General features: G+C 35.5%; 1 protein-coding gene across 1 annotated transcript in view; it reads left to right on the top strand.

Moving 5' to 3' along the window:
• Positions 1-24,619, top strand: part of schlank (ceramide synthase schlank) — a 43,965-nt gene extending 19,346 nt beyond the window's left edge. Inside the window, exons 5-8 of the mRNA XM_081739992.1 lie at positions 1,050-1,271; positions 5,508-5,626; positions 10,104-10,248; positions 13,869-24,619. Coding sequence (XP_081596118.1) covers positions 1,050-1,271; positions 5,508-5,626; positions 10,104-10,248; positions 13,869-13,982 — 600 coding nt within the window. The 3' untranslated portion in view covers positions 13,983-24,619. The remainder of the gene's footprint in view (positions 1-1,049; positions 1,272-5,507; positions 5,627-10,103; positions 10,249-13,868) is intronic.
• The last annotated feature ends 3,078 nt before the right edge of the window (positions 24,620-27,697 follow it).

Raw genomic sequence — 27,697 nt, 5'->3', positions numbered from 1 at the left:
TTCAGTTTTTCCATATATTCAAATGCTGAACAGAGCTCCTTCGTTGCTAAGCGGTTAACATACCACCTTTGGTGTGGGAGACCCGAATTCGATTCTCAGCGGGAGCTCATGGGTTCGGATTCCACGTTAATTAGTAGGTTCACGTCTCATGTAGCCTCACTGCTGAAAGGGACGTTAAACTCAAAATCAACTCAACTCAAACGCTGAACAGCCCTTCCTGCTGGTCTAGTGGCTGACGCGCTACTTTTGTACACGTGGTCTCGGATTCGGTCCCAGTGGAAACCCATTACGATTGTTCGAATTTCACCTTAAACTGTAGGTCCACGTTTCCTGTAGTCGTGTATAGGTACTGAAAAGGGACGCAGAACTTCAATGAAGAAACAAACAACGTTGAACACTAAGGAAGCATGTTATTCAAGTCATTGAAGAAAAATGGAAGTCATTGCAGTGAACATAAAATTGTTGTAGATTATTACACCAATGTTATCTTCATATGTAAATTACTTTAACATTCTTACCCCAAAGAAACTTAAGAGAATCGAAAACACGAAAAAAGCCACGTGGATCCAGGTGGGTTGGATTTTTAAAAGAAAACTGATTTTTCCCACCCTGGTCACGTAGCTTGTAGAAATACATATTTTAATTAGTTTCCTCCATTGTAGAAATAGTGTTAAAGTATTTTGAATTACTACCGTGAAGTTTCCGTGTCAGATAAAGTGAGGTCTGTAAATTATATATGTCTGATCAATGTTCCCTTTCTATACCGTTTCACTTGATATGAAGAACCAATACGGATATTCTGCCGACTTACTGATAGTTAGTTCTTAAGCCTGCGTTCTTTTTCATGTTTATCTGTTGCAATTGTAAGTCGTACAATGATTGTACTTCTTTATGCAAGATCATAACGAGTTTATTATTATCGTAAGTATTTGGTCCAGAAGAGTATTCATTTATTATGTCTTCATTGCTTTAAATAATATATATACTTAGCATTAATATTTCTATAACTTTATTTTTCATATGTATGTATGTGTACTTGATTATTTCAGAGTGTAACCTTCGATGTTTGGTGGTACTACATGTGTTCGCTGACGTTTTACTGGTCGCTGACCGCGTCACAGTTCTTCGATGTGAAACGAAAGGACTTCTGGCAAATGTTTGTGCATCATATAGCCACCATTGCTCTTTTATCTTTCTCGTGGGTGTGCAATTTGACGAGGATCGGAACGTTAGTTCTGTTGGTCCATGATTGCGCAGATATATTTTTAGAGGTAAGATTTTGGTTTGTTATGCTCAAGACTCATGACACTTGTCATTTTAAATTATTAACAAATAATCTTTAAATCATGTAAGCGGTTCCAAGTGTCATTGGGTAATAATAAGATGAACATTAGAATGGGTGAGTGTGTGGTAACATTCCGACCCATGTATGTATCTTACTTACCGAAACTTTATTGAGCATCAGTACTGATATATTCTGATGGGCATCGTGACATTAATATCTCAAGAATTCACCACGTTGTACAATCATGGCACCAATTTGAGACAAGCTTTAAGAAGTTGCCGAAGGACTTCATTCTTTGTGCTCTTCCGTTCCTCTCGCAGAGATGGTTGGGCCAGAGATTAAGAGCATGTTGGACTTTCTCTAAGATAGCGTTCCAATTGATTCCCGTATTCGGTAGACCTTTTGAGTGGGCAATTTAGTAGGAAATATTGTTATCTACATATGACAGTTTGCCCCAAAGTGACACCCGTCATTATTGTCTTGGAAGCACAGGTTCTTCTTGTGAATCTTCTACTATGTTACAGAACTCATTATTCAAAATGGATTATTCAAGATCTCTGAATAATAGTTTTCGTCATAAACAAGTATTAATGATCCAACACTGAAACCGAAGCAGCAGCTCCAAGCCATTATTTAACAATCACTCTATTTTGTGCTTCATGGGATCACCGGAAGGAGGAGTTTTTCTAAGAGACGCACAGTTGCACATCGGAGCGGAAAACTTGAATCTTGATTTATCGATTCCACTGTTTTATTTTCTAGGTGAAGTAATAAAGCACCATCGAAGCCTTATGCTCACTTGTATTTCGTGAAATGAAGCATATTTTGATGCCCTTATATATATTGCGAGCTTGTGGATATCGATACAATGTAATCTGATATTTTGGGTATTTCTTAAAGCTCCTGAAGGATAATATCCTTTTTTCAGAACACCTTATGATGTTCTGCAGTAACCCGGCGTTGGGAATGTGGCAACTCCATCGTACAACTCTTCGGAACTGGTCCTCTTTGTTGGGGGGCTCATCACCCATACCATACCGTTTAACCTTACTGCGGATGATCGCTTCTATCACTAATTCACTCACATAATTCTGATGTTGCCGCACAACCGCTACAAGTGATAGCACATTTCATATAAACATCTATATCAAAAATACTTGCGAAGTAGTACCTCAAGGTCATTTAGAGCGGAGTTCAGCTGCATAGTTTCACTGTTGTCGATTGATTGCAAGTATATATGTTTATCAGATTTTGTAACCATTGTTGCAATTTTGTATTTGCATTTTAAATAAATAACTGGGTGGGTTTGGACAAAAAAAAAGTTTAACAGCCATTCGAAAGTTCCGCATTGTAACTGAAGTAGAATTGAGAGTATATTTGAACTTCGGAATTTGTAACTTTGTATCTGTTGAAGGATTACATTCAGTAGTTACTAATGCAAGGCGCCGCAATAGATACAATGCACTTGATAAAGCACTCACTATTTGTGTGTTCTATTCAATTTTAACCCATATTAGTTTGTGTTGAGCAACGGCGGTTCTTTATGTTTCCTCGTTTTTTCATTACTTCTGACTTCCTTATTTTACCAATTATTCCATTGTTTCGCAGTTTATCAATTTCCTTCAGCTACAGCGCGTAATCACAGGACGTTAAGCTACATATTTGGTGTCATCTTCCTCATACAACCTTTATGTACCAAATCAATAAACCTCTCCTCTTCTACTGAAAGTAATGCAGCGACATCTACGAAAGTAAACTTTCGTTGGTTATATATGAGAAAGCAGGAAAAAACTGAATCGTTCAGGAGACGTCCTGTTGGGATATACGGGTACGAAGTTGAGTAATAGTTACCATTAGCAGGGCTTAAGTAGATAAGAGTTCAGTGGAGGAAGATGAAAACAGTCCTGTGCACTCCGACCACGTGTACCGTAACTTAAATTTTGATTGTCCCACCGCAAGGATGCATAAAATCTCTGCCTCTACTCCACGTCACAGCAGTATGTGACTGAATGAGATACAACCGTTTCCAGTCGCCACAGTTACTCTTTCAATTTTCCGTTGTCACCTACTGAGTACCTACGACTATCTAACGTAACTGTAACAGAAATAACTACCTTTTACCCATCATTCCTTCATCGTGCTGTCGTGCATGGTTCCTAGAGGATGTATCGAACAAGGCATTCAAGATTACAACATTCAAGACCTTTCGATCAAACACCTTATGTCCGTCCTCATCGCCATTCTTGCTATGTGAACATTGTGTCGTAGTTCTACGTACTCACTGGATATCGTTACTGGATCTTTACTCAAGTTTTAGTAACCAGCTGAAATGCCAGTTCTTCGCACGAGGAGAATAGTTCTAAGAAAAATGTTTGAACCCCTTCCCCCCTTAGGATGTACATAAGTGTAATGACAATAGCCTGTAAGATACTCTATTTTTGGTATATATATATATATATATATATATATATATATATATATATATATATATATATATATATATATATATATATATATATATATATATATATATATATATTTTTACATTAGGATTTTTTCTCGTGATGTGAATAGAAGAACACTTCGCTTTCAGTGTGACGAAACAAAATTAAGAAAATGATTTAATTCTCTCCTTAATAAGTAATTTTCAAAAATGCTGGGACGTCACATATTTTTTAATGAGAAGTGTATATTCCGAGTTTCGTATTCCTAACTCGAGGAGCTCTTGAGATACTGAAATTTTTCTCGTAAATTTTCACGCCCTCATACCGCCCCTTAGAATACACATTTTAATGAAAGTGACATGATAAAAGCGAAGTTCATGGTAGATGATAATTATGTTCAAAAATTCATTTTAAACGGTTCAGTCATTTTCTCATTTTGTGATCACAAATAAGATGACTTTTATTTTTATTTAAAGATTGGGCAATGGGCTAGTTTCTTTTCAGAATAGCAAAGAAAAGCCGTTCAATATGGTTCAGCGTTTGTTTATTCAAAAGAGTACACCTTCCGATTAGTATGGAAGATAATTTAATTCTAATGCACCAACCTCGCTTGACAGAACCTAATTTTGCAGTACATGTTCGATCGTTTGAGGCTCAATTTCACGAATAACTCGATCAATATTATGCTTAAGTGCCTGAATCGTTTCTGGATTGTCAACGTAACATCGATTTTTAACGACTCTCCACGAAAAATGTCTAGTGGTGTAAAAACGCAGCTTCGCGGAGGCCAAGTAACACTATTAAAATGGTTGATGACACGATTGAAGCTCCATCCTGCCAGACTCAAAGCTCACTCACGTCCAATGCAGCAATCGCTGAAAAAAAAAAAAAAAAAAAGATCGGTAAGCTTGCCTCTGTAGCGCTCTTCGTTGACTATAACGTTGGTGCCATCTTTTTTTTTTTTTTTTTTTTTTTTTTTTTTTAAATAAAAAGTAGCCAATAATGGCGCCACTATACAAACTACACCTGTCAGACACTGTAGTTACTTGACAACAATGTATCGGTTTTCTGAGTCCCAGTTACAGCAGTTTTACTTGGTGACGTAGCCGCTGAGATGAAAATGCACCTCACCCGAAAAGATCATTTTGTGAGCAAAATCAGCATCGATTTCGAGCTGCTCTTAAATCCAAATGCAGAAGTGATAACGGAGGTGATGGTCATTTTGCTTCAATTTCTGATCAAGTTGGTCCTTGTAAGCGAATAATTCTAGGTCTTTCTGCTGAATTCACATCAATCTAGTGCGGCTAACGTTCAGTTGCTGCGATTTGTGACGAGTTGAGACGCACACTTTCAGCAACTATAGCTTTATTATGGACTAAGCGCACTAGATATATACGAGAATACCTTGTGTTATTACTTAACATGCCAATCTCACGAAGTTTCTGCGCTAACTTTCGTGTAGCAGGTGCTGTTGGTGCATTATTTCGCTGTTTTTTTTTTTTTTTTTTTTTAATTCGGCACTGTTTTGACAACACAATACTTCGGACATAAGTTTTCAATATTTCTTAACGTTGTACAAACGTAAATCTGTTTATTTCGTACCGCGGAGATACTATACTGTTTCTCTTGTTTGAGCACAAATGAGCTGTCACTCTGGACATGTGCTTTATAAAGAAACAAAGTCGATAGCTCACTCTTTATATAGATATGTAAATCTTTAGTGCATTAGAGAATATCTTAATTACTCTCAAATAAAATTTTTATTTTCTTTTTTGTAGGCAGCAAAAATGGGCAAATATTTGAATTACCAAAGGTTGTGTGATATTACATTTGTTATATTCACTCTTTTATGGATTATTACACGATTAGGAGTATTGCCTTTTTGGATAGTTTACAGGTGAGTTATATATATATATATATATATATATATATATATATATATATATTTAAAAAAAACTACAAAAATGTTCGTATCAAAACAGTCTGTCCGTGTGTGCGTAAAAATTGGTTTATTTTGTATAATATAACTGTGTATACCTATTAACAAATTCGAGTCTCGGCACGTCACGTAGCCGTGATGTTTTTCTTTCCTTCAGTAGGCTAATCACGTCTCCCCGACGTGCTGAAATTTCCGTTAACTTAAACATTGGATTTCTATCCGTAAACGACTTTCGGCTTCTCATATATACTTTGTCATCCTTTTAATATTTGTAAAAGAATCCAGATGTCAGTGCATCCAATGCAGAGCGAGTTAGAGCGTTTTCCTCGTGTTTAGTAGCATTCTTCCTTCGCCAGCAGCCATTACTTTCGCGTCTTTATATGCATTTTTGACTCAAAATGGGAGATTTATCCGAAGAAGAAATATGGAATATGCCTGATGACTTGCTGTTGATTCTGGATCTGAAATTGATGATTAAAATATTGACCCAGATGATGTTGGCGGCGCTTCTATAGCAGGGAAGTTGGGTTTTTTCTTTTAGCTTGTAATGACTGACTAATAAGGATGACTGTAACATAACCATCTATGTGAGTGGGTGGGGGTCTCTCTTTGTAATATTTTCTTAGGTACAACAATCGTATTTATTTATATTACACATTTTCTGGCAATGGTAACACGACAGAAGAGCGAATGTAAAAAGGGCGAACGACAAAAGAGTGACTCCGGGCGAAAAATAGAAATAATCGGTCTTGCACTGTATTTTTACTTTATACTTATACCTTTCTGCCATTTCTCGCTAACGCTCTCGCCTTCGGTGCGAGCGGTCCCGGGTTCGATTCCCGGTGGGATCACTCGGTCGAAAATGTGTAAAAAGCTTTTTCAGGCCAGCCACCCTGAATGAGGTTTTCCTCATTCACACCAGGCAAATGCCGGGGTGGTACCTAACTTGTAGGTCCCAGGCCGCTTCCTTCCCTTTCCCCGGATTGTGTGCTTGCCGAAGGACGTCATCCTTCAAATCGTGAAGGGCTAAATGGCCTTAGATACCGAAAGCCCAGAAATCTAAATCCTAAATCCTTTCTGCCATTCAAAGTATCTGATGTTTGTATTGATGGCTTGTAACATTTGAAGGGCTATAATGTGCCAAAACTCACATATGCATATTTATAATCAATCATATTGCTTATCAAACTTTTTTCATAACTGAAAAAGGTACATATATATGCCCTCCTCTAACGTTTTTACACTATTTTTTTAGAAAAATCGAAAAGTATAACAAAACCCACCGATTTGAGGGAAAAACATCGCAGGAATGGGCTCCGACTCGAATCTGTTAAACAATTTAATGTGTTACGTTTTCATTAAAATATCGACAACAACCTGGATAAATTTCTTACAGTAATCTCTCAAAAATTAAAGCACTTTTTTGAAGAATACAAGTTAAGACACCTTTACATTTACATAAAAAGTTACATTTAGAATACATCAATTTACGTGTAAATGTGAAAGTAATTAAAGATATAACTAAAATAATGGAAACATCTGAAGAAAATTTATCTGATTAATATGATGTATGACAACCTTTAGCCTCCAGAACATTTGTGATTTGCCGTAAAATGGAGGCATGTAAGTCATGAATATTTTGTAGGAGAAAATTGTACCTTTCTTCATGCAGTGCGCATTCAATTCCGTCAGCGGTGATAGAGGAGGCTATCAGCTTTGCATTGTTTGAGCTCCACAGCTGACCACATGTGTTCAATAATGTCGAAGCCTAGGGATGTGTTGTAGTGTCATCCAAATGTTAAGGAAGTTACGCCTTAACAGGTTCAGTAGTGTGAATTGATGCATTGTAATCTTGGAAAATTGCATCATTGGCTGGAAACACCTGGATCATGGGATGCATGTGATCACCTTTATTTAAAAAAAAAAAAAAAAAAAGTATAAGTGGCAGTAATACGTGCAGTAAGCGTAATCATAGAACCCATGGAGTATAGCGTCACAGAGCCACCGCCATGTTTCACGGTAGAGAAGAAACAGTCTGAAGCTTTGTTTTTTTTTTTTTTTTTTTCTTTCTGTCTTTTCTTTATTTTTACGCCATACCTAAACACTGATTGGCCTCGTGTAGGAAAGAAGGTAGAAGAGGATTCGTAGGATAATATTACGCATTTCCATTTATCAGCAGTTTATTTCGCATATTCATCACGATTTTCGTTGCGTGAAAGCATTGTTGACGGTGAAAGTCGAAAATAACGATACCGGCATACTTTACATATAGGCTTGCTGTACATACCTGATCTTTCAAAACATTACAATGACTAAAAAAGATTTTACTAATAATTTGACGATTGCAAGTTACATAAACACAAATTATACCATAATTTGTTGTTGAGTTTGTAATATGTTTATTTTAATCTTGGAAACTACAACGACTTGACAGGAATAAATGTTGACTATATAGACAAAGAAAAAAGAGAAAACAGCGAAAGTCAAGATTATAAAATAACATTTTGTTGAAAGTATTTATCATAGAGTACAGAGCTTGTCTGTTCGTAACTTACCTAAGAGTTACGGGCCGCAGTGGCTCAGTGGTAGAGCGTTCACCTCTGGTGCATGGTATCGCGGGTTCAAACCCTGTTCCTGCCAAGTGAACTTTGTGGTGCACAAACACCGTGTGCGTGGGTTTCCTCGGGTTCTCCCGTTTCCTCCCACTTTTTTCATTCCACCATTTCATTCATTTCTCATCATCACCGTCTGCTTTAGCCTAGCCAGCATAACCGTGAGACGTAAAACTCAAAAATTTTATATCATTTACCTAAGAGTCACCAAACCTATCAAAAGGGTTAGGAAGAAGGTGGCAGTCCTAAAATTCAGCAGCAATTTCATACAAAAATTGGATACTGAAAAAGTAATTGCAGAAAATTGATCGTCTTTATACGTGTCCACTGTTCAGTGAGAATTAAAATCAGTATTTTGCACATTCGTGGGAAGATCTGGAGAAAACTTTCGCGGTGATTTATATTTTCTTAAGCTAGTAAAGGGCCCACACTGACATTGAAAGTCAGGGAAATTCTTCTAAATAATTCGAAAGTCAGGAAAATCTTTACAACAAAATAACCAGCAAGATTTCTTTAGCTGCCAACAGAGATATAAAGAACACCTCAAAGATTTAAAAGAAGCGTGAAAAATGGAGATGATCGGAAATTTTTAAAAAAAATGTATAAGGAGCACCGAAAGGTGTTAAAACTTAAAGCTTTAGAAAGTAAAACAACAAATTAATAAAAAATTCAAATGCTACAGAAAAAAATAGCTTTGGTTGTAGATAATCAAAGAGATAGACCAAATTATATGTTTACTTGTTTGTTTATATTCAGAATATTAAGTCATTAATCTTTGTTTATATTCAAAATATTGAGATATTAAAGATACCGTTATTATAGTTATTGTTTCGTACTAGTGTTTTAGTGTAGTACGAATACAGGTTTGACTTATGATAAGTAATACTGTATTAAAACAATAATAAAAAGGAGAGTTGGACCGATATGGGAATGAAGGAGACCAGTTTTTAAAAATGTTTTCCAAGTTTAACTATAAGTGATAATGTTCGCAGGTCAGGGAAAATTTGCTTACTCAGTCATGGAAAGTCAGGAAAAGCAATACCAAAATTTCAGTGTGAACCCTGTAATAGAGGAAAGAGCAAGAGCCATGAAAAAAAAAAAAAAAAAAAATCCAGAGTAAATTGACGCATGTCAGCGTGTAATTCTATTGCAATCTATTCTTGAGTTGAGGTATCTATTTTCTAATGTTCCGTGTAACTTTAGAATCTCAAGAAAAATGAACTAACCATTCCATTCAAATCTTACGTAGGTAGTTTTTTCTTTCTTCGAACTTGATTGGCTAAGTACTACCACGCTCTGGCAGACCGTTCCGACAAACTGTGATAGTTAATTGTAGTACTAAGTAAAATCTCTCTGACCGCTGGAACATAAACCTGTTTCCACCTTTTGCAGGATGCATTTTGACAGTGTTGATTTTTATGAAATATCTCGTTCAGCCTTCCCCTTGGTCTGATGACTAACACGTACGCCGTTGGTACATGGGCTTCTCGGTTCGATTCTCGGCTGGGATCTCATTGAAATTTGAACGCATTACGATGGCTCAGATTGCTTCGTAAACAGTAGGTCTCTTATAGCCTCGGTGCTGAATAGACACACTAAACTGTAACAAACATTTTTTTTTCTGGAATGCAACGTTCTGACTCTTGAATTTTTAATATGATGGGAAATATCTCATCTTGAATGCCTCACTCTCTGTAATTGTATAAAACTTGTGTAGGCATAGATACACTAATATTGTATTAAAACTGTAATCCATGTAGAAAAGTGTTCCGTTCTGACTAGTCGGAAACTTAAGGTAATCATTTTATTCTCTTTATTTTCAGTACATGCATTGAAGCACCCGCGATTGTGGAGATGTTTCCTGCCTATTATATTTTCAATTTATTGCTTATACTTCTTATAATTTTACATTTGGTATGGACCTATTACATCTTGAAGATAGCTTTTAGAGCGCTTTATTTGGGCAAGGTATGTATATTATATACAGCAATTTTCCATTACTTATGTGCAGTGTTTTGTTCTGGCGGATACCTTAGATGGCAGCGTCTGCTAATTTCTTTCACTTGTTTAGATTTTTGACGCTTGCCGTCGTAGCCAGTTACAACGCGTAGAATAAGATTTGTAATGCTGATACCTTTTTTCCAGAAAGAAAACATTGCGGTATACAATAATTGGAATAGTAATTGTGGTTATAGTGATGTCAATACAGTACTTTCAGTTGTACTGTATTTAGTAAATTAAAACCCTATTTGTACACGAGAAAAAGCAACATAGGATTGGATGAATAGTAACTTATTTCACTAACTCCAGTAGCCAGTCGTGTGCTTTTACTTTTCAACATATGTGTTGTACAGTCCGCAGCAAAAAAACTGCAGCATGAGCATGTAAGTTTATTCTGAAACGACGAAGACTTAGGCTCCAAAATAAGTTTGCAGGGGAGGACGTCGAGGTTTCTTCTGGCGTGATTCGTACCACTTAGACGTTATGTTGATTCCCTGGGTTGTTAGGCGTAGTTTCAAAATAAAATTACATACGCATGTTCCAGGATTTTTGCTGCGGACTGTACATCATATAGAGTAATTTTAATAGGAAATATTTCATGTAAATTTTACATAAAGTCAGAGTTTAAATAATTTTATCCTCTCACGAAGGTTGCAGAAGTATTATGGATTTTAAGAAGCTTCTGTACAAAAAATATAAAGTTTATAACGTTTAAAAAATCCTTTTTTTTTTTTTTTTTTGTTTTCAATCTTTGTATATTATTATTATTATTATTATTATTATTTTACTTTCCTCCAATTATTTTATTTTTTCAATTTTCGTGAAAATATTAAAGATAACATGCTAGAAAAATCGACAGATATAACGATCTAAAAGATTTCCTGTAATCAGAATCATAAATTACGGTATCCTACCAGATCTGCATCTCCAGCGTCTTCTTTTTTCCACCATTCTTCATTGTATACTTTTCCTGTCTTATTCCACTCATTTCACATTCGTTTGTACTTAATTCTCATATCTATTCCTTAATCTTTCTCATGGCTCTTCTTCTGTCACTTTCGTGTGCAAGAAATTCGTAACTAAGTGCTATTTCATTCTGGCTACGTGGAAGTAGAGCACTCATCTCTGGTGCGAAGGGTTGGATTCCTTGTTCAATCCAAGGCCAAGAGGGCTTCTGGTGATCAGCATTGTGTTCCTGGATTTTCTCGGTCTTCTCCAGTTTCCTCTCACCTTTTCATTCTACCAATATGTCATAATCATTCATTTTCACTAATCAAACTCAGAGTTCTACAAGCACAACACGATTTGTGATACTGTCCATGTGGTCTACATGGTTAAGCACCGACTTCGAGTGATAAAATATATTGCTGTTTAGAGAGCGGAGTGGTTAACACATCAACACAGTAAATCGAAGACCCGGATTCGAATCGTGGTCCAATCATGCATCTTTTCATTCTTTGTATATCGTTAATACATAGTAATTATATAGAGAAACTATTTTTAAAACGAGGAACAGAAAATATTCAGATCATCGCAAGAGCAGTATGGGTTAATACATATTAAACTGTTTGAGAAATAACCCAATTGTGTAATGTTCATGAAAATAATACTTCTTTAGACAATGTAGTCCCCCTCCAGCATCGAGATGCTGCTGCCAACCTAGTTCTGTTTTGAACGCTATGCTGCGATAACTGTCAAAGTTGAGACTTGAAGACTCATTTATTGCATAATTCACATCTGTTCTGGATCTTCCTGCCCGGTAGAAAATGATAATCTGATGTCAAAACTGATGGGTGAGCTAAAGTTTCAGCAGGGCATTTTATGACATATATTATGATATAAGACAGTCACCATGTTTATATATATTAATGAAAGGAGGAAATGTTCTGGGGAGCGGACTGGGTGCGTGGTGGTTAACGCATCGGCAGTTTCCCGGAGATCCTGAATACAAGTCCCGGTCCAGTCATTTACTTTTTCAGTGTGTGTGTATTAGCTACATGTTTGTTCATCAGTGTTGGTTAATTGTAGTGAAATGATTGGTTCATTTATAGCAGTGGGACACAACAAACCTAATTGTTAGTTGTGTCTTTCCGGAAGAAAATACGATGCATAATTTAATCGACTGTTTAATCGACAGTACTCTACAGTCAACAAATCCCAGCCAACAGTAGCAACTGTTCTATCACTGGTGGCCTAGTGGCTAGCGCGTGCCTTTAGGCATTTGGTTCCATGTTCAATTACCGGTAGAAGAACACTGAAATTTGAACGTATTACGGTGGTTCGGATTCCACCTTAAATTGTAGGCGCATGTATCATACAGCTTCGGTGCTGAAAAGGAACGCTAAACTCCAACCAACCAGTATCGAAGATTGTGATTATCGTTGGCGTTTGTTGTATTACCCAATTGTCGATTCACCTTCCATTGCGGAATAGTTGAATGCGAAATTCAGCTCCTGGCAAATGGGTTTTGTGGTGGACAAACATCGTTTGCATGGGTTTTCTAAGAGTTCTCGCGTTTCCTCCTATTTTAATCACCCCATCACCACCCATCTCATCATCACCGTCTCTCTTATTTGCGCTGTATAACTGACTACGCCAGAGGGGGGGGGAGGGGGCGCGGTTGCTACCGTGGTGTCTACGTCTCCCACACAACACGAGACATGTATTGTAATGTAGATCAATTAATATAAAACTATATTTTTCGACATACAAAAAGATTAGCTGACCCTCCCCCCTCGAAAAAAAAATCTCTACTTGTACGCCCAAAAATTAAAGTTGCTGTCATCACTGGTGCATAATCATTGGACTTAAAAAAAAAGAAATCCCTTTCCTGTAGTGAATATTTCAAGCCTACATGTCTTTCAGGTCGTGGGGCGCTCACATTGCCAACATTTTCACTGTGATTAATTCTGGCAGGTGCTGAATTACACAGGAGTGGTGTATATGCTCTGTGATATGCCTCAGAAGCTCATTTGAAAATAATTATACTAATCAGTCAATCAAGTAATATCGTCTGATCTTAGTTTCCAAGCCATTGGCAAATAATAATGCTTTCATTAGCCGTGTTTGATTCAGACACTTTGTTGTGTTCACTACCAATAGCAAATAACCGTTTTGAACTCATAAAAACATTTAGGTTCAGTTGTTATGATTTTACTTTAACTAATTCATTGTTGGCGGCAGCTTAACTTGCTTTGGAGTGACGAATCACCCATGTGGTGTCCAAAGCCTGATGTGGAGCATGTGGTGTCCAAAGACTTACTCTTTTCAGCCATGCGTTAAAAACAGAGAGTTGAAATACATAACCTCATGAAATTCGTGGTCACTTCCACGAACGAAATTTGACTTTTGATCGTGACTGTATAACTAATCAGAATGTTTTTAAAAATACTTATTCTGAATGAATTTGTAGTAATTGTACGTCCTCTATTTAGATTGCAGAAAATTGGCCTGTCCATATTTAAGTAATGAGTATGTGTGGGGAAAAATAATGATTCATTTCATATTTTATTGAAAAGAGAACCAATTATTGTAATTTGTCCTTCTCTTTCTTATTATTTACAACTATTTTCTTTTTTCTCTCTTAGACCGAAGGTGATATTCGTAGTTCATCAAGTGAGGAAGTTACAGAAGATGAAAAATTCTCCAATCATACTTCTGCAAATAATCACAACAAAAGTGTCAAACAAAATGAGAAGTAAATGTTTCATTCTGTAACTATCAGTTTTTTTTTTTTTTTAAGTTGTTCTCGTCACGTGTCATTCAAGTGAGAGAAATAATTATTCAGCTCGTTATATTCTATATATGAAACCGTTCCAGAAACATAAAAGGCAACTACTCATATTCTTCGTTGATCAAATTTATGGAAGCTTAAGTACAATATGCTTTAATTATTTGTGTGGAAGAGCTGTGCATTTTGGTGGTAACTGGTACCTAATATTGTGGTACATGTTCCGTATGAAATACTGTAGACCCGCTAGGTTATTTTTTTAAAGAAAAAAAAAAGCATAATAAACAAAAGAAATTTAGGCCTTCATTAATAATTTGAGAAAAAGGCTTTTAATGTTTATGTGTAATTTATGAGGTAATGATTCTGTACAATGAAAGTGACATTTTGGAGAAAGTTCTAAAACCTAAATACTGATGATTATATACAGTCGTAATTTGGAAAGCTTTGTGCAAAAGATAATCATTTTAGATGTGAAATTGTATCATGAAAACATTTATGCAAAGTTGTTATATATAAATTTCATTGTAAAAAGTAATATTACTGTTAATATATCATAGGAATATTTCATGTTCAAATGTAGGTGAGTTCAATACCACATAAGGTAACAACTGTGGCACAATTTGAGGACCATTCTAGCCTGAATAACGTACTCAAATAACGTGTGTTGTAACTCCTTATGATTCCCCCCCCCCCCCTCTTAACCATGTACTGATGGACCAAAGGCAAGGTATCTCATCAATATTATATATTTTTTCACGTAATTAATTAGGTGCGCAGTATAGATGTTTGATTTTCTATAACACATGTTCGGCTGCAGACGTTTATGTTGAGATGAGTAATAGTAGTGCCGTAGGATGAAAAAAATAGATAGATAGGTAGGGAAAATCAGTAAATAATGAATGATTTGCTGTGATCACATTGAAATCTCATTAATACAGAGAAAGATGAAACAAAGAGTGCTATTATGGTATTTATTTATCTTCGGTCAAAACAGTTTGCAGCTCTAGTCTCAAGTATGCTTTATTTGGCTTGGTGAATCAATTTATGTTCAGTTCTTTTATTTCTGCTGGGTGTATATTTGTGTATGAGTGTGTTAACACGATTGTTGGTAATTGCTTGGACAAACTTTTTTTTTTTTTTTCAATGACTATTTGATCATTTCATAGAATTCAAGTTTCCCAATATTAAGCAGATTTTATATATATATATATATAAAATGTGTGTGTGTGTATGCACTTCAGAATATCTCAGCTTCAGCCATTTGATATAAAAGAACACATCTCCTTGTATTTATATGCCCGAACACATGTTTGTAAAGATGTGAATGGGAAAAACGAATTTTTGTGTGTGTGTTTGTTTCCCTGTGTGTAATTTATGCGGAAATATTTTTTTATTCTTCTTTGCATAATAATATAGAATATACTATATATTTATAGCTACGTATAACATTTTGTTGATGTAAGTAATTGATTTTTTAAAAAAATTAAAATGTGAAATTGCTCATGTTATTACTGAAATTTAGTTTTTTCCCAGTAGCACAAAATGTCTGATGTACTGAATTGTGTGGTGTTTGCAATTGTTTGCTAAGTGAAACGATATATTTAACTAGCCAATTATCAATAACGAATTACGTTGCATGCAAATCTAATAGTATTGTACAGGTTTCTGAAGATCTATTGTAAAGTGGTTTTACCGTTTGGGGAATGTAATCAGCAAAAGAATTCAAGATGTTTTGAGGCAGAATTAAGACTAGCGATCTTAGTACCTTTTCTACGTTAAATTCTATACTTTTTCATATCTTTGAATACCCAAATTAGTCAGTTAATAAAAAGAGCTTGTGACAAAAGTTTAGTATGCCCTCGAATGTTAGACTTAATCTTTTAAACAATTCAGAAAGCTAGAAGTGACATTTTTGTAAATCACACATTGTCTATTTTGATAAAAACAAATCTTCTATTACTGTTTTGTTCTTAAACACATTGATGGTGGTGCACATTGTTTCTTGATTATGGTAAGGTTCGTTACGAGTAATATAGGTTAAGTCAAATATAAGGGAGATAATTGTAAATCGGTAGGAAATATTCTGAAAAATGCAGAACTGCGATAGAAATTAATACGATTCACAGTAGTGCGCAGCGTCCTTCTGTAACTGAAGAAAAAGTATGAGCATTATAGATTGCAATGGTGTAGATCCATTTAACAAGAAATCAAAACGTGCATAATGATGTACTCCTCGTTTAAAACATAACCCTCGTTAATGTGGACTCACTGGAAGACGTTGCGTGGGAATGAAATATTCTTAATATTTGAAAACTTGAGTACTCAAATATCTCTTCCTTTGATAGAGTTGAGTATACCGACGTAATAAAACTGCTTTAATTTTTTAATATATAATTTTAAAAAAAATGTGGGTACATTTGAATAAGAGAAAGAAGTATCGATCAGCATATTATTCTTCGTTTCATTCATTTTGTCTGTTTCTACAAACATGTAGATTAAAACTCATTGTGCATAATAAATTCTCTCACAGGTGATGGAAAGGTAATGGGGTAGAGTTGATGATATTTTTCCGCCATGTATTACCAACATCACGTGGGTTTCTTTTCCTTGTAAGTATAAATGTTGATCTCAAAATTTCAACTGGGAAGCTATTCGTACAGATAGACGAAAGAGACCTGATCACACGAAAACGTACTTGGAATGAAAGACGACTATTTTGTGGTCCATTGTGAGGTTAATTTGTAAGTAACAAGTTTAGTGTCAAAATGTGTGTAGTATTTGAAACTTCCTGTACAAAAATCGGTGACGTAAGGAAAATTATCAGTCACGTGGCGAAAAGGGAAGCTCAAAGATACATATATGTTTAATATTATTATGCAGGGTGTGTCACTCGTACTCGGGCCTTGATTTTAACTTACAGAAAGCAAAGTATTAGTCTTGATGTAACAAAATTTACTACAGATGTATACTTCGGTGTATGAGAAGCATTGTAACGTCACAAGTGTTAGAAGGGCGTGCCATTAGCACCAGTGGACACCTGCATACGCCTTTCCATGTTACAGAAGGTAGACACCAACACCCGATATTGGGAGTCATAGCGTCAATTTCTCGCCGGGTATTTTCTGACATTTCCCGGAAGATTTTTGCGATAAACGTTTCCTATCAGCATACCTCGTAAGTTCAGACGATCTGGGTGATCAAAAACCTTTGGAAATGACAACACCTTAAATGACTCAATTTATGCATGATAGCATTGGAAATGTGGCAAATGGCGCGATCCTGTTAAAACTCTCTCTTACGTAGATCCTCGTAATTCAATTGATTTACAAACTGGTGGAAGATTTCTCATGTAGTCTTCTCTATCGACTGCGGTGTTGAGAAGAATGGGGCCAATTATTTGACACCTTTATAAAGCTCACAACATTCCCAATCTTTTTTTCATTATAGTTATTTGTGCACAGTGAGAATTCTTTGTGGGCACCTAAAGGTCAGAGAACCACGTGTGGTAAACGATTCCTCGATGGTCATTGATAAATTATTGAAACCACTAACAATAGTATATTCCTTTTCACTCTATTGGTAGGTTCCAACTGTTACAAAGTAGTAACCTGATATGCCGCATACAATGACATATGCATGTTGGTCATACGTCAAGATATGTCCGTAGCAAATTTCATTACATTATGGCTAGTAGTTTGATTTTTATAAGCAAAAATCAGCAGCCGAGAGCGAATCGCAAATATTTTGCATTTATACATATTCATTGTTTTTATGTTAGTGTGGATGTTTATATGGGTGATGATTATGTTAGTAGTTTTGTACAAGGCTGTATCATGAACTTTAGGTATCATTATGTAATTTGACCAAGGCATAATTGTTACACGGTACCATCGTTGTTCGGTATTTTTAGTTCCTGTTTATGAGTAGGAATCCTCGTCAAAATTCTTCTCTAAAGAAAGCTTGTAAAATTACTCTTGTTCATATATGCACCAATACAATCGGATTAATACATGTGGTGGTTTCTGATATTTAGGGCGTTTTTCTTTTCAAGTTAAAGTGCATCAGTTAATTTATTCTTAGATTTTCAAATTAACTGAAGTACAGTATATAGTTACATTAGAAAAGTACACTCACCTTTCTTTCAGAAACCTATTTCGTAGGTAGGATTACAGCAAATACGACGACTATCTGTTTCTATTTGAAGACTTTCATGTAAACTTAAATATCAAAACTCGGTGCCTACGAGTGCAAATGAAGAGCTTTCAAAAGAAAGGGGAGCTCTTTGTAAAATAACTAAACGTGGTCATAATTAGAAAATACTTGTGTGATGCTTATAAAGTATCAGAAAACAAAGTTCTTATGTTGTATGATATTCCCATGGAGATTAACATGTAATAATCGAAATATTGGCGATTTCATGTGTGTTTTATTTCATTTTAGAACTATTATGTTTAACTATTTCCGTCATCCGAAGATGTTTCAGAGCTATGGCCCTTGGTACACTAGTTTGTGTTTTTATCCTAAATGCTGCTTTGTTCTTTGTTTGATATTTTATAACAACATATTATGTTCAGTGAAGGATGCAGAAAAATTAAACATCGAGAGTATATGAGCTTCTTTTGTGTATGGAAGGAATACTTGTACGATACAAACCATCACCTATAAGCGCTTTAATTCCAATTCTTTGCCTTGTACAGTATCAACTAGATACTAATATTAAAGAGTGACTTGAATTAGTTAATAATAACAACATATAATTAATTGTCCCTTGACGTAAAAGATGAAAATTTATTTTTAATCTTATAATAAGTGTTACGCAGGATTGATGTAATTACATGCTATAGGATTTTTAAAGAGTAAATTTTTATCTTTTACATTAAAAAAAACATAATTATACAATCTAGTATTAGCTCATTACAGCTGTCTTTTTGATGTTAGTACCTAGTTGATACTGTACAAGATAAAGATGGAGCTTTATGTACCTTACAATGATCCATGTCTGCGTCTTGATTTGTAAATATTACGGGTTATTACGTTTTCCTTCGGGATGGGGATTCATCCGCAATCCCTCGTCATTTTAATTAATTTTTACGTTGAATTTGTGTCAAATAATTATTAATATCATAATGATGCACGTGACTAGGACCTAACATCAATTGAAGTTTTAAAAGAAAGTAGTAGTACTTGTTACAGTCTGTATCGTGTTTCCAAGTAACAAAATCTTGGAATACACGCAAGGTTAAATGAATTCGAAAGATACTTATCTTGCTTATTTCTACCCTGTTACGGATTCATTCTCAAAAATCATTTATCAAATTTTTCTGAATATATTGTCGATATTGCCAAGACATACGTGAGAAAAACGGGGTTTATCAAAAATACAATGAATAGGAGTTAACACTTATGTATACTAACGTATCACTAGTAAACATAAACAGAAATATCTAGACACGAGACACATTCAGGAAGTAAGTTTCGATGGACTGCAAAATGAAAGACGAATATCAGAAGAAAATGGTCTTACCATTGTAGAATTTACTGATTCATAACCTATTTTTAACAGGTTGACTGCCATGAGCATCATATGTGGTGCTCACCTTATTTTTCTCTGGGATCATGAGCACCATATATGATCCTCATGCTTGATATCACAAATTACTAATTTATCCAAGTTCTTAAGCATCATATATGATGCTCATTGTCACAAATTACTGTGAGACAATGAGAATCACATAAGGTGCTCGGCTCCCATTGGTACATTTTCGGGAGAAACAAAATATCGCGACAAAAATGTGATATAACTATCCATAATCTAGCCAAAGGTAAGATGAAATTTATGGCCTCCTGAGACCAGTACCCTCAAATCACCTTGGCAGTCAACCTGTTAAACATATTTGTTGAGATATTTGTTGTAACGTGACACCAACTTCTATATGCTTGTATCGAAGAATTCTGCCACAAGGACTGAAATCAGGATGTTACAACCATCTGCAACGAAGCTGCGCGATCGAAACGTTGTCCGGTCAGAAAGCGCGTCAGGTGGAAAAACAGGTGAAGTTTCTGGGCGCGAGATCGTCGTTGTACGGCAATGGCCAAAGATATCCGAACCAGCTGTGGTCGGGACTAGGGTGTACGTCGTGCACATTAATGAGGCGTGCTGCGAATTGTCAGCACAATCTTATAACTATACCTTCACTCATGAAATCCGGTCCAGACAATTCACACAACTGCTGGTGGATCTCTGACGCCGACAGCTTTTTAACGTGGAGAAGTTGGATTACCGGGCGTAACTCGCACTCAACAGGAGACTATGCGCGTAATCACATTTACCATGCCAAAGTGCTTTCAGTACTGACTTCACACAGTGCGCTCGTGCCAGGTTATTGCTGTGTGTTCCTCCTCGATTTCCACGAAAACGCGTCTCACTGTGACCACTCGTGCCAACTTTGAGCACTTTCGGAACATGCTTTCTGAATGTTTCTTCTAATTTGTTAATATACAGGGTGGCTCAAAAGTAGATATACACCTCTGCATTGATGAACTATAACATTCTAGTGTATTGGTTTAATTGCTTCTGTTGTTCTGAGCTTAAGGTATGAGTAAAAAGACATTAAGAACAAAGAAACTAAGTCTACCTGATGGATAACCATAAGAAATTATATAAAATGCAATGAGCTGATCAGTACAGTACTATATACCTACTTTTGGGCCACCCTGTACGAAGTTTATTCGTATAATTAATTACCATTCATCCTATTACGAGTGAATCTCCTTTTTCTTATTTATTATGTGAACAGTGCTGACAGTATAGTTCGTGAACATTCGTTATATATATATATATCTTTTTTATGAACCCGTTAGAGGATGAAAAAGACTAACAGGAATTAATTCTAAGATAGTTTTTCAAATGGCTTACGTAACAATCATACAAGGCTAGTTTATACATTGTGTGAAAAGCGGTTAAGAAGTTGAACCTACGAAAAAAATAATTATGTGCATTGTTTCCATAGAATAATATTTCAATATCATTTTGATTGCAAAATATAAACAGTATGTAACAAAACAAATTTACTGATAAATCGATTAGAATAAAACGTGAATGCTGCTTATTTCTAGCTTTGGAACTACGGACAACTTAAACAAAATATGACCAAAGCAAATACATACTTCTAATTTTTGTTACAATTTCGACAAAATTTCATTGCCTACATTAGACAGTTAATTGTTGAAACTGTGACAGACAGTAGTAATAATAAATGTTTGTTTTGGGCACGATTTTTTATTTGAGTATAATATCTTCAAAAAATGTATATTGTTTGCTCGTAAAACTTATTCAGATATTATTTACTGCCTTCTTTTATTACTGTAAGTTATTTTTTATGTGTATGCGTGGGAAGCTGAAAAATACGGTATGATTATTTATGTTGCCAATTAGAAGGACAAAATGAATCTGTTGCCATGCATATGTTGCAGATAGTGGTTGTGTAAGTTTAATCATTCCATCGTTATGTTGTTTGGCAGATGACAATAAGAGTGGTTGCTTTTATTGGATTGTTTTGTGTATATGCGCGGAGTATATAAGAGTAGATGATTCAGTACGCATAATAATAATAATAATGTGTACATGTAATACCAGTGAATTCTCATTCCATAAGGTGATGATTTAACCTACTAGGAAACTATTTGGTTACTATGAATAATATGGGCAATGTTTAAGATTAATTTACCTGAAACAAAGGATGTACGCTGAAGTCGAATAGGAGTAAATGGATACAAATTAATGGACAAAGCGTGTCATATCATGAAATTAGTTGGTCTCTTTATCTTTGTGCAGGCACTCATTCAATTCTAACATGTAAGGATTAAAGGAAAATTCTTGTGGGGCAAAATGGTTAGTTCTCGGTACCAATACCCTGATTCGACTCCCGGTGGTGGTACATGGACTACACGTTGAACTATAAGCGTACATAAAATGGACGGGTGAAAGTTTACAGGACTGTAAGTCATATTTTCTTGTCCGACCAACACCACCTCTCTGATAAACAAAAGAGCTGTTTCCTTTATCACTAGAACTTTTACAGTCATCTGTTAAAATCTGCTATCTTTCAGAATGAAATTGAGTTATTTGACATTTTCTGTTAACAGATTGCCTTATGAAGATCTGGTTTTTGTGTCTGTAGTTTTTCTTTTTTTCTTGTGACGAAATGATTAACACCATTTTAACTTTTACCTGTCAAATGTTAGTTTTATATGTATATACAATTTCTTTACACAATGAAGTAAAATAAAATCTTTTTTGCTTTGATTCTTTAATTGAACCTGATATTTCGACCACCTATTTTGCCGTAAACATCTTCGGAGGTTCAACTTAACTTTGCAGGTAAGTGCGTCTTTTACATCTTTTGAACCTAAAATACGTATGTTTCTTTCAGATTTATAGTGAAAACACTGAAAATTGTTGATAATTGCCACAGGTACATTTCTCTCGTAACCATGATGGCGGTTATCACGAATTTCAGTGTTTTCAGTACTAATGTGTAGTGTTTAGGTTCAGCATAAAAATGTACGACGCACTCACACCTGTAGAATTAACTTGAACCTTTGAAGATGTCTGCAAGAAAATAGGTGGACGGAATATCAGGATCAATTAAGTCTACATTTTATACAATTTTTCTGCAAAGAGGCGTTAGAGAATTCCAAACAAAACAAGTAAACAGATATTGAAGTGATCTTAAAACCTAATTAAGGAGGTGACCAATCGATGAGCGCACATTCAGAATGGTGTGTATTTGATGTTTGGTGTATTTTAGATTTGTTTGAGCCCACACACGTGACTGATTGGTTAGTTTTCTTTACTTTTGGATGGTTTTGATATCTTTTACCAAGTGTACCCCCGTCCCCCCCAAAAAATGTAATTTTCCTATCTTCAAGTCCAATCATCTGTCGCGGCGGATCTCTCACTGTACACCGTGATTATGGCAATAGTAAGAAATAATGAACAGAACAGAAGTAATATGGAACCCTACTGGAAAAGATGGTTTTGAGATATTTGAAACAAAATTATGTTAGCAATGTTTTCATCATTAAAAAGTATCTTGATGTTACCAAGTACAATAGTAAGTGTTACGGCTATTTTTCTGTTCCTAGACATTTCGAAAGTGGGAAAGAACACGAATTCGGTCCTGAAATGACAACTGGCTCTTTTGGCTGTTTAGGTTGAAGTGTAACATACTGTGGGAATAAGTAGGAAAAATACGTTTTTATACATACATTCTGATGTGTGACAAATAGTAATGTGTAAAGATGAAACAAAAGAAAAAGTTGTTAATAAAAAGTGTATTTAATATAATTTCATGGCATGTCTGACTTGGGCTTTGTAATTCACAAACACTTGCTGAAGATAGTTGTAATATCTTTCCTAATAGTCAGAAATTTTAGTGTTATGTTTATACACACGATATTCATAACATTTATTATGTACTAACTTTGTAAGAAGCGTGTAAGAAAGTAAGATATTTGGGGTTGTAAAATCTGTTAACTGTATTCTGAGTTTTGTTTACGTACATATTGATGCGTCATAGAGTACCAAGAGGAAAAAAAAAAAAAAGCCTTTTAGTCCTTTACAAGAATTCTTATTTTATTATTATTTTCGAGTATTTTTAAGAGTTTAAAGATGGTCTACTATGTAGATAAAAGCATAATAGGTTCTGTGCTAATAATCATCTTACAAGTTCTTATCAATAAAAAGTCATTCCCTTCTATATTTTATATTAAGATTAAACCCTATTCAAGAACAGAAATCGGAAATTACTTTTTTTTATTACAAATTAAAAAATTATGTGAATAATGAAAACAAAGTTATTCTCATTTATCCAAAAGAGTAATTTATCACTGTGTAGTCAAGATACGATTAGCTCTTATAAAATTTAAATGAGTTGCCGTTAGTGAATACATTTGTCTTAAATATGCTTATTTCGGTGAATCGAGTTTACGTAAATTGTGATTGGGTTGATTTGTTCGTCATGATTATAACACAGCAAGCAGCATTTACTCTTTCAGTCAAACAACATCCAGAGCGCGTGTGCACAAACTCAGTCTCTAGTCTTGAAGATTTAGACTTTGAAAAGTCAAACGTACGCCTCTCCAAAACTAAAGTAGACCAATTCGTCCTCAGATATATTTTCGAATGCCTAATTTGACCCATTTATTACTGTTCGAACTTTGGAATACTTCGTTATATAAACGAAAAGAAATAGTTAAATTTTTTCGTTTAGTATGTACAAATTATTGTATATCATTGGCGCAAAAAAGGTAAAAACTTAATAAGGATTTGATAATATATGTAAATAAAAAAGTAGCTTTATGTATTTTTGGTTTCAATCTAACCAGTAAAAGTAAGAGTTGTTATATATATATATATATATATATATATATATATATATATATATATATATATATATTCTTGTATATAATTATATATGTGCATGTGTGTTTGTATATCTATATGAATGTATGGTGTGTATATGATTTGCTACTTATATTGCTTTATCATTCAATAATGTTATATCACTATTCTGTTTACTATCTTTTTATGAGACGTTAGAAATATCTTTGAGTTTTATTTCTCTCTTCCCTCCGAGACAATTATGATCTATATTATATTTGTCTTCTTTACATTTAAAAGTGTATCAACAATGGCATTATGTTAGTATAAAATAAAATTTACGTCTTTGGTTAAACAAAATTATTATTTCCCCATATACACTAAGCAGCCGAAACATTATAACCACCCTCTATTTTTTGAACGAAGTATTTAAACGTAAGAGGCATGGGGCAAAGTAGAACCACACGCCAAATAATAACGGGGATCTCACTCAATCAGTTAGTGTAATGTTTGTGCGGAAAATGGGAAGACCGTCGATATATCAAAGTATGATAGGAACCAGATTGTGATGCCCAGACGGCTAGAAACTAGTATCTCGGAAATAACGTGACCTGTCGGGTGTTTGCGAGCTGCTGTGGTTAGTGTCTTCTAAAGGTAGGGAAAGGAGTGTGGAATCAGAACCAAACCACAAGACATGGAATAGCCAGCCACACTTCATTAAAGATATCGGACATCATAGACTCGAGATTGGTACAACAAGATAGGCCCCAAACCTTGGCACAATTAACAGCACATTATAACTGGACGAAGCACGAGTGTTCCTGAAGACAAGTTCACCGTACACTGTTAGATATGGACCTTCGCAGCCGACATCCTATAGTGTTAGCCGTACGGCATCATTGATAACGACCTGGAATGGACACGTGCCTATCGTCATTAGAACACAGAGAAGTGGCACATTGCATGGTTCGATGGATTACGATACTGCTTTCACGTCGATGGCCGGATCCGTAGTCTTCGAGGGGAATAGCTGCTCAAGATGTGCAGTGTAGATTGACGACAGGCCCATGACGAAACCATTATGATTCGAAGAACTTTCACATGGCCATCCATGGACCCAGTAGAGTGAGAAAGGCACCGTAACGGCTCCTAGCTATTGGTAAGTCATTACTGATCAGTACACCCTTAATGTCGGCCATATTTCTGGCTAGGAATAGCATCTTTGAATAGGACAACGCTCCTTGTCACAAGGCTAACGTTGCAGTGGTTTGAGGAGCACAATAGTGAATTTCAGTTGCTACAATGGACCACAAGGACAAGCTCACCCGATTTTAACTCTTTGTGATGTCATTGAGTGTCAGATCCGATCTCATCGCCTCCCTCCGCGGTATTTACAGGAATTATGTGTCAAACGTAGTGGGGTATACCTCCAGCCACTTATGAAGGTCCCATTGCTTCCATCTTAAGCCTCATTACTGCTGCTTTGCAAACCTGATATTAGGTAGGTGGTCATAATGTTCTGGGGGGCGCGGTGGCTCAGTGGTAGAGCGTTCACCTCCTGTGCTTGGGATCCCTGGTTCGATCCCAGCTCGCGCCGTGTGAACTTTGTGGTGAACAAACACCGTGGTCGTGGGGTTTCCCGTTTCCTCCCACTTTCTTCATTCCACCATTTCATTCATCTCTCATCATCACCGTCTCCTTTAGCTTAACCGGCATAACCGTGGGACGTAAAACAAAGATTTCATTTTATTTCATAATGTTCTGAACGATCATTGTAAGTAATACTAGCTGATGCCCCAACATACTACTGCGGGAAATGTTTTTCCTTTCTCCTGCGTGTTTGATATACCCAAGTAGGATTGGGCTGAATTTAGTCTCGCACGAAATTAGAACACGTCGTTTGACCACCTTAGTGTACCATTTCCAACCCTTTTTCTTCCCTTCTACGCTTTTTTTTTTTTTTTCTTTCTTAATGCTGAAATACGTTTATATTAATTCCAAATATCAAAGTTCAGGGGCCTTATGCAGACTCGTTTCGACGTATGATAAGCGTCATAGTAAAGACCTGACTACTGTAGAAACACGTATGTTTGTCGAACTCTCTAACCTTTTGTCACTCGAGCCATATTTAGTAACATAATCACGCGCGTTTGCTTTTTTTCCAAGATTGGCATTTTGAGATACAAAGCATATATTTGGTAACATATGTATATATTATATATAAATTACATATTTCTTTACAACATATGCTTTAATTTTGTAGAAAAATGAGTGTAATGAACATTATATCTATTGCGAAAGAGAATTAAGTTTTGAAAATAACTGACACTACAGTCTGAATATGCAATACAGATAATTGTTTGTAACTATAAGATTTGATATAATGGTGCACATACTCATTTCCACCATTGTAGCATTCAACGCACACCTTTTTGATGTGCTCTTTGCATACAAACCTCTGGCACTGGCCACATCTCGTGCTCGTTGCAACATTCCTTGTGCGACCACATTGGAAACAACTTCCCTTCTTTTTGCTCACACTTAACAGGTATGTCTTGGACTTCCTTCACATCACAACGGTATCTATCCAAAAACAGTGAGATATCCTTTGGCAATGATGATAACTTAGCTCTGGAAATCATGTGCTCTTTCAGCAGAATCATCCCAAGATTCTTCAAGAATGTGATTCTTCTTTTTGGTTCTTTATTTGCTTCATTCAAACCAGCAATCACTCGAGCATTCATTCCCACAATGTTCATGAGAATGAAAAACACAACAAATGGCCATCGGTGTCTCTTACGACTCTCAGAATAAGCGGCACAAATCTTATCACATGTGTCAACGCCTCCCTTAGTCATGTTATAATCTAATATCTGCTTTCCCTGTAGTTTCATCTATAGTCTCATAATCATGCATACTGGACACAAGAAGTACTGCTTTGTTCTTCTTAGGAACGTATGAAACCAATGTTTTATCCTTTTGGAATGCAAATACACAACTTCCCTGAGGTCTACTTTTTGAAGGAAGAAATTCCGGTGATATTTCCTTCTTGTTCTTCTTAATTATCCCAATAGAAGTAATTTTCTTTTGAAGCAAATAATCAACCAGAGGAATACTGGTGTACCAATTATCTGTGGTTCTTTTTGTTTCAATTCTCAATGGGGACAACAATCCGTTTCATAATTTCAGATGGCGCATTTGATGCATCATACGGACCTGGTGGCTGCTTTCTACAGTAGACCTCCAAGTTGACACAATAAAATGTTTTGGCATCACATGATGCAAACACCTTAATATCATAT

This window comes from Thermobia domestica, chromosome 15 (genome assembly GCF_964235325.1).
Source record: "Thermobia domestica chromosome 15, izTheDome1.hap1.1, whole genome shotgun sequence".
Taxonomy (NCBI): Eukaryota; Metazoa; Arthropoda; class Insecta; order Zygentoma; family Lepismatidae; genus Thermobia; species Thermobia domestica.
This window is presented reverse-complemented; position numbering and strand designations above follow the sequence as displayed.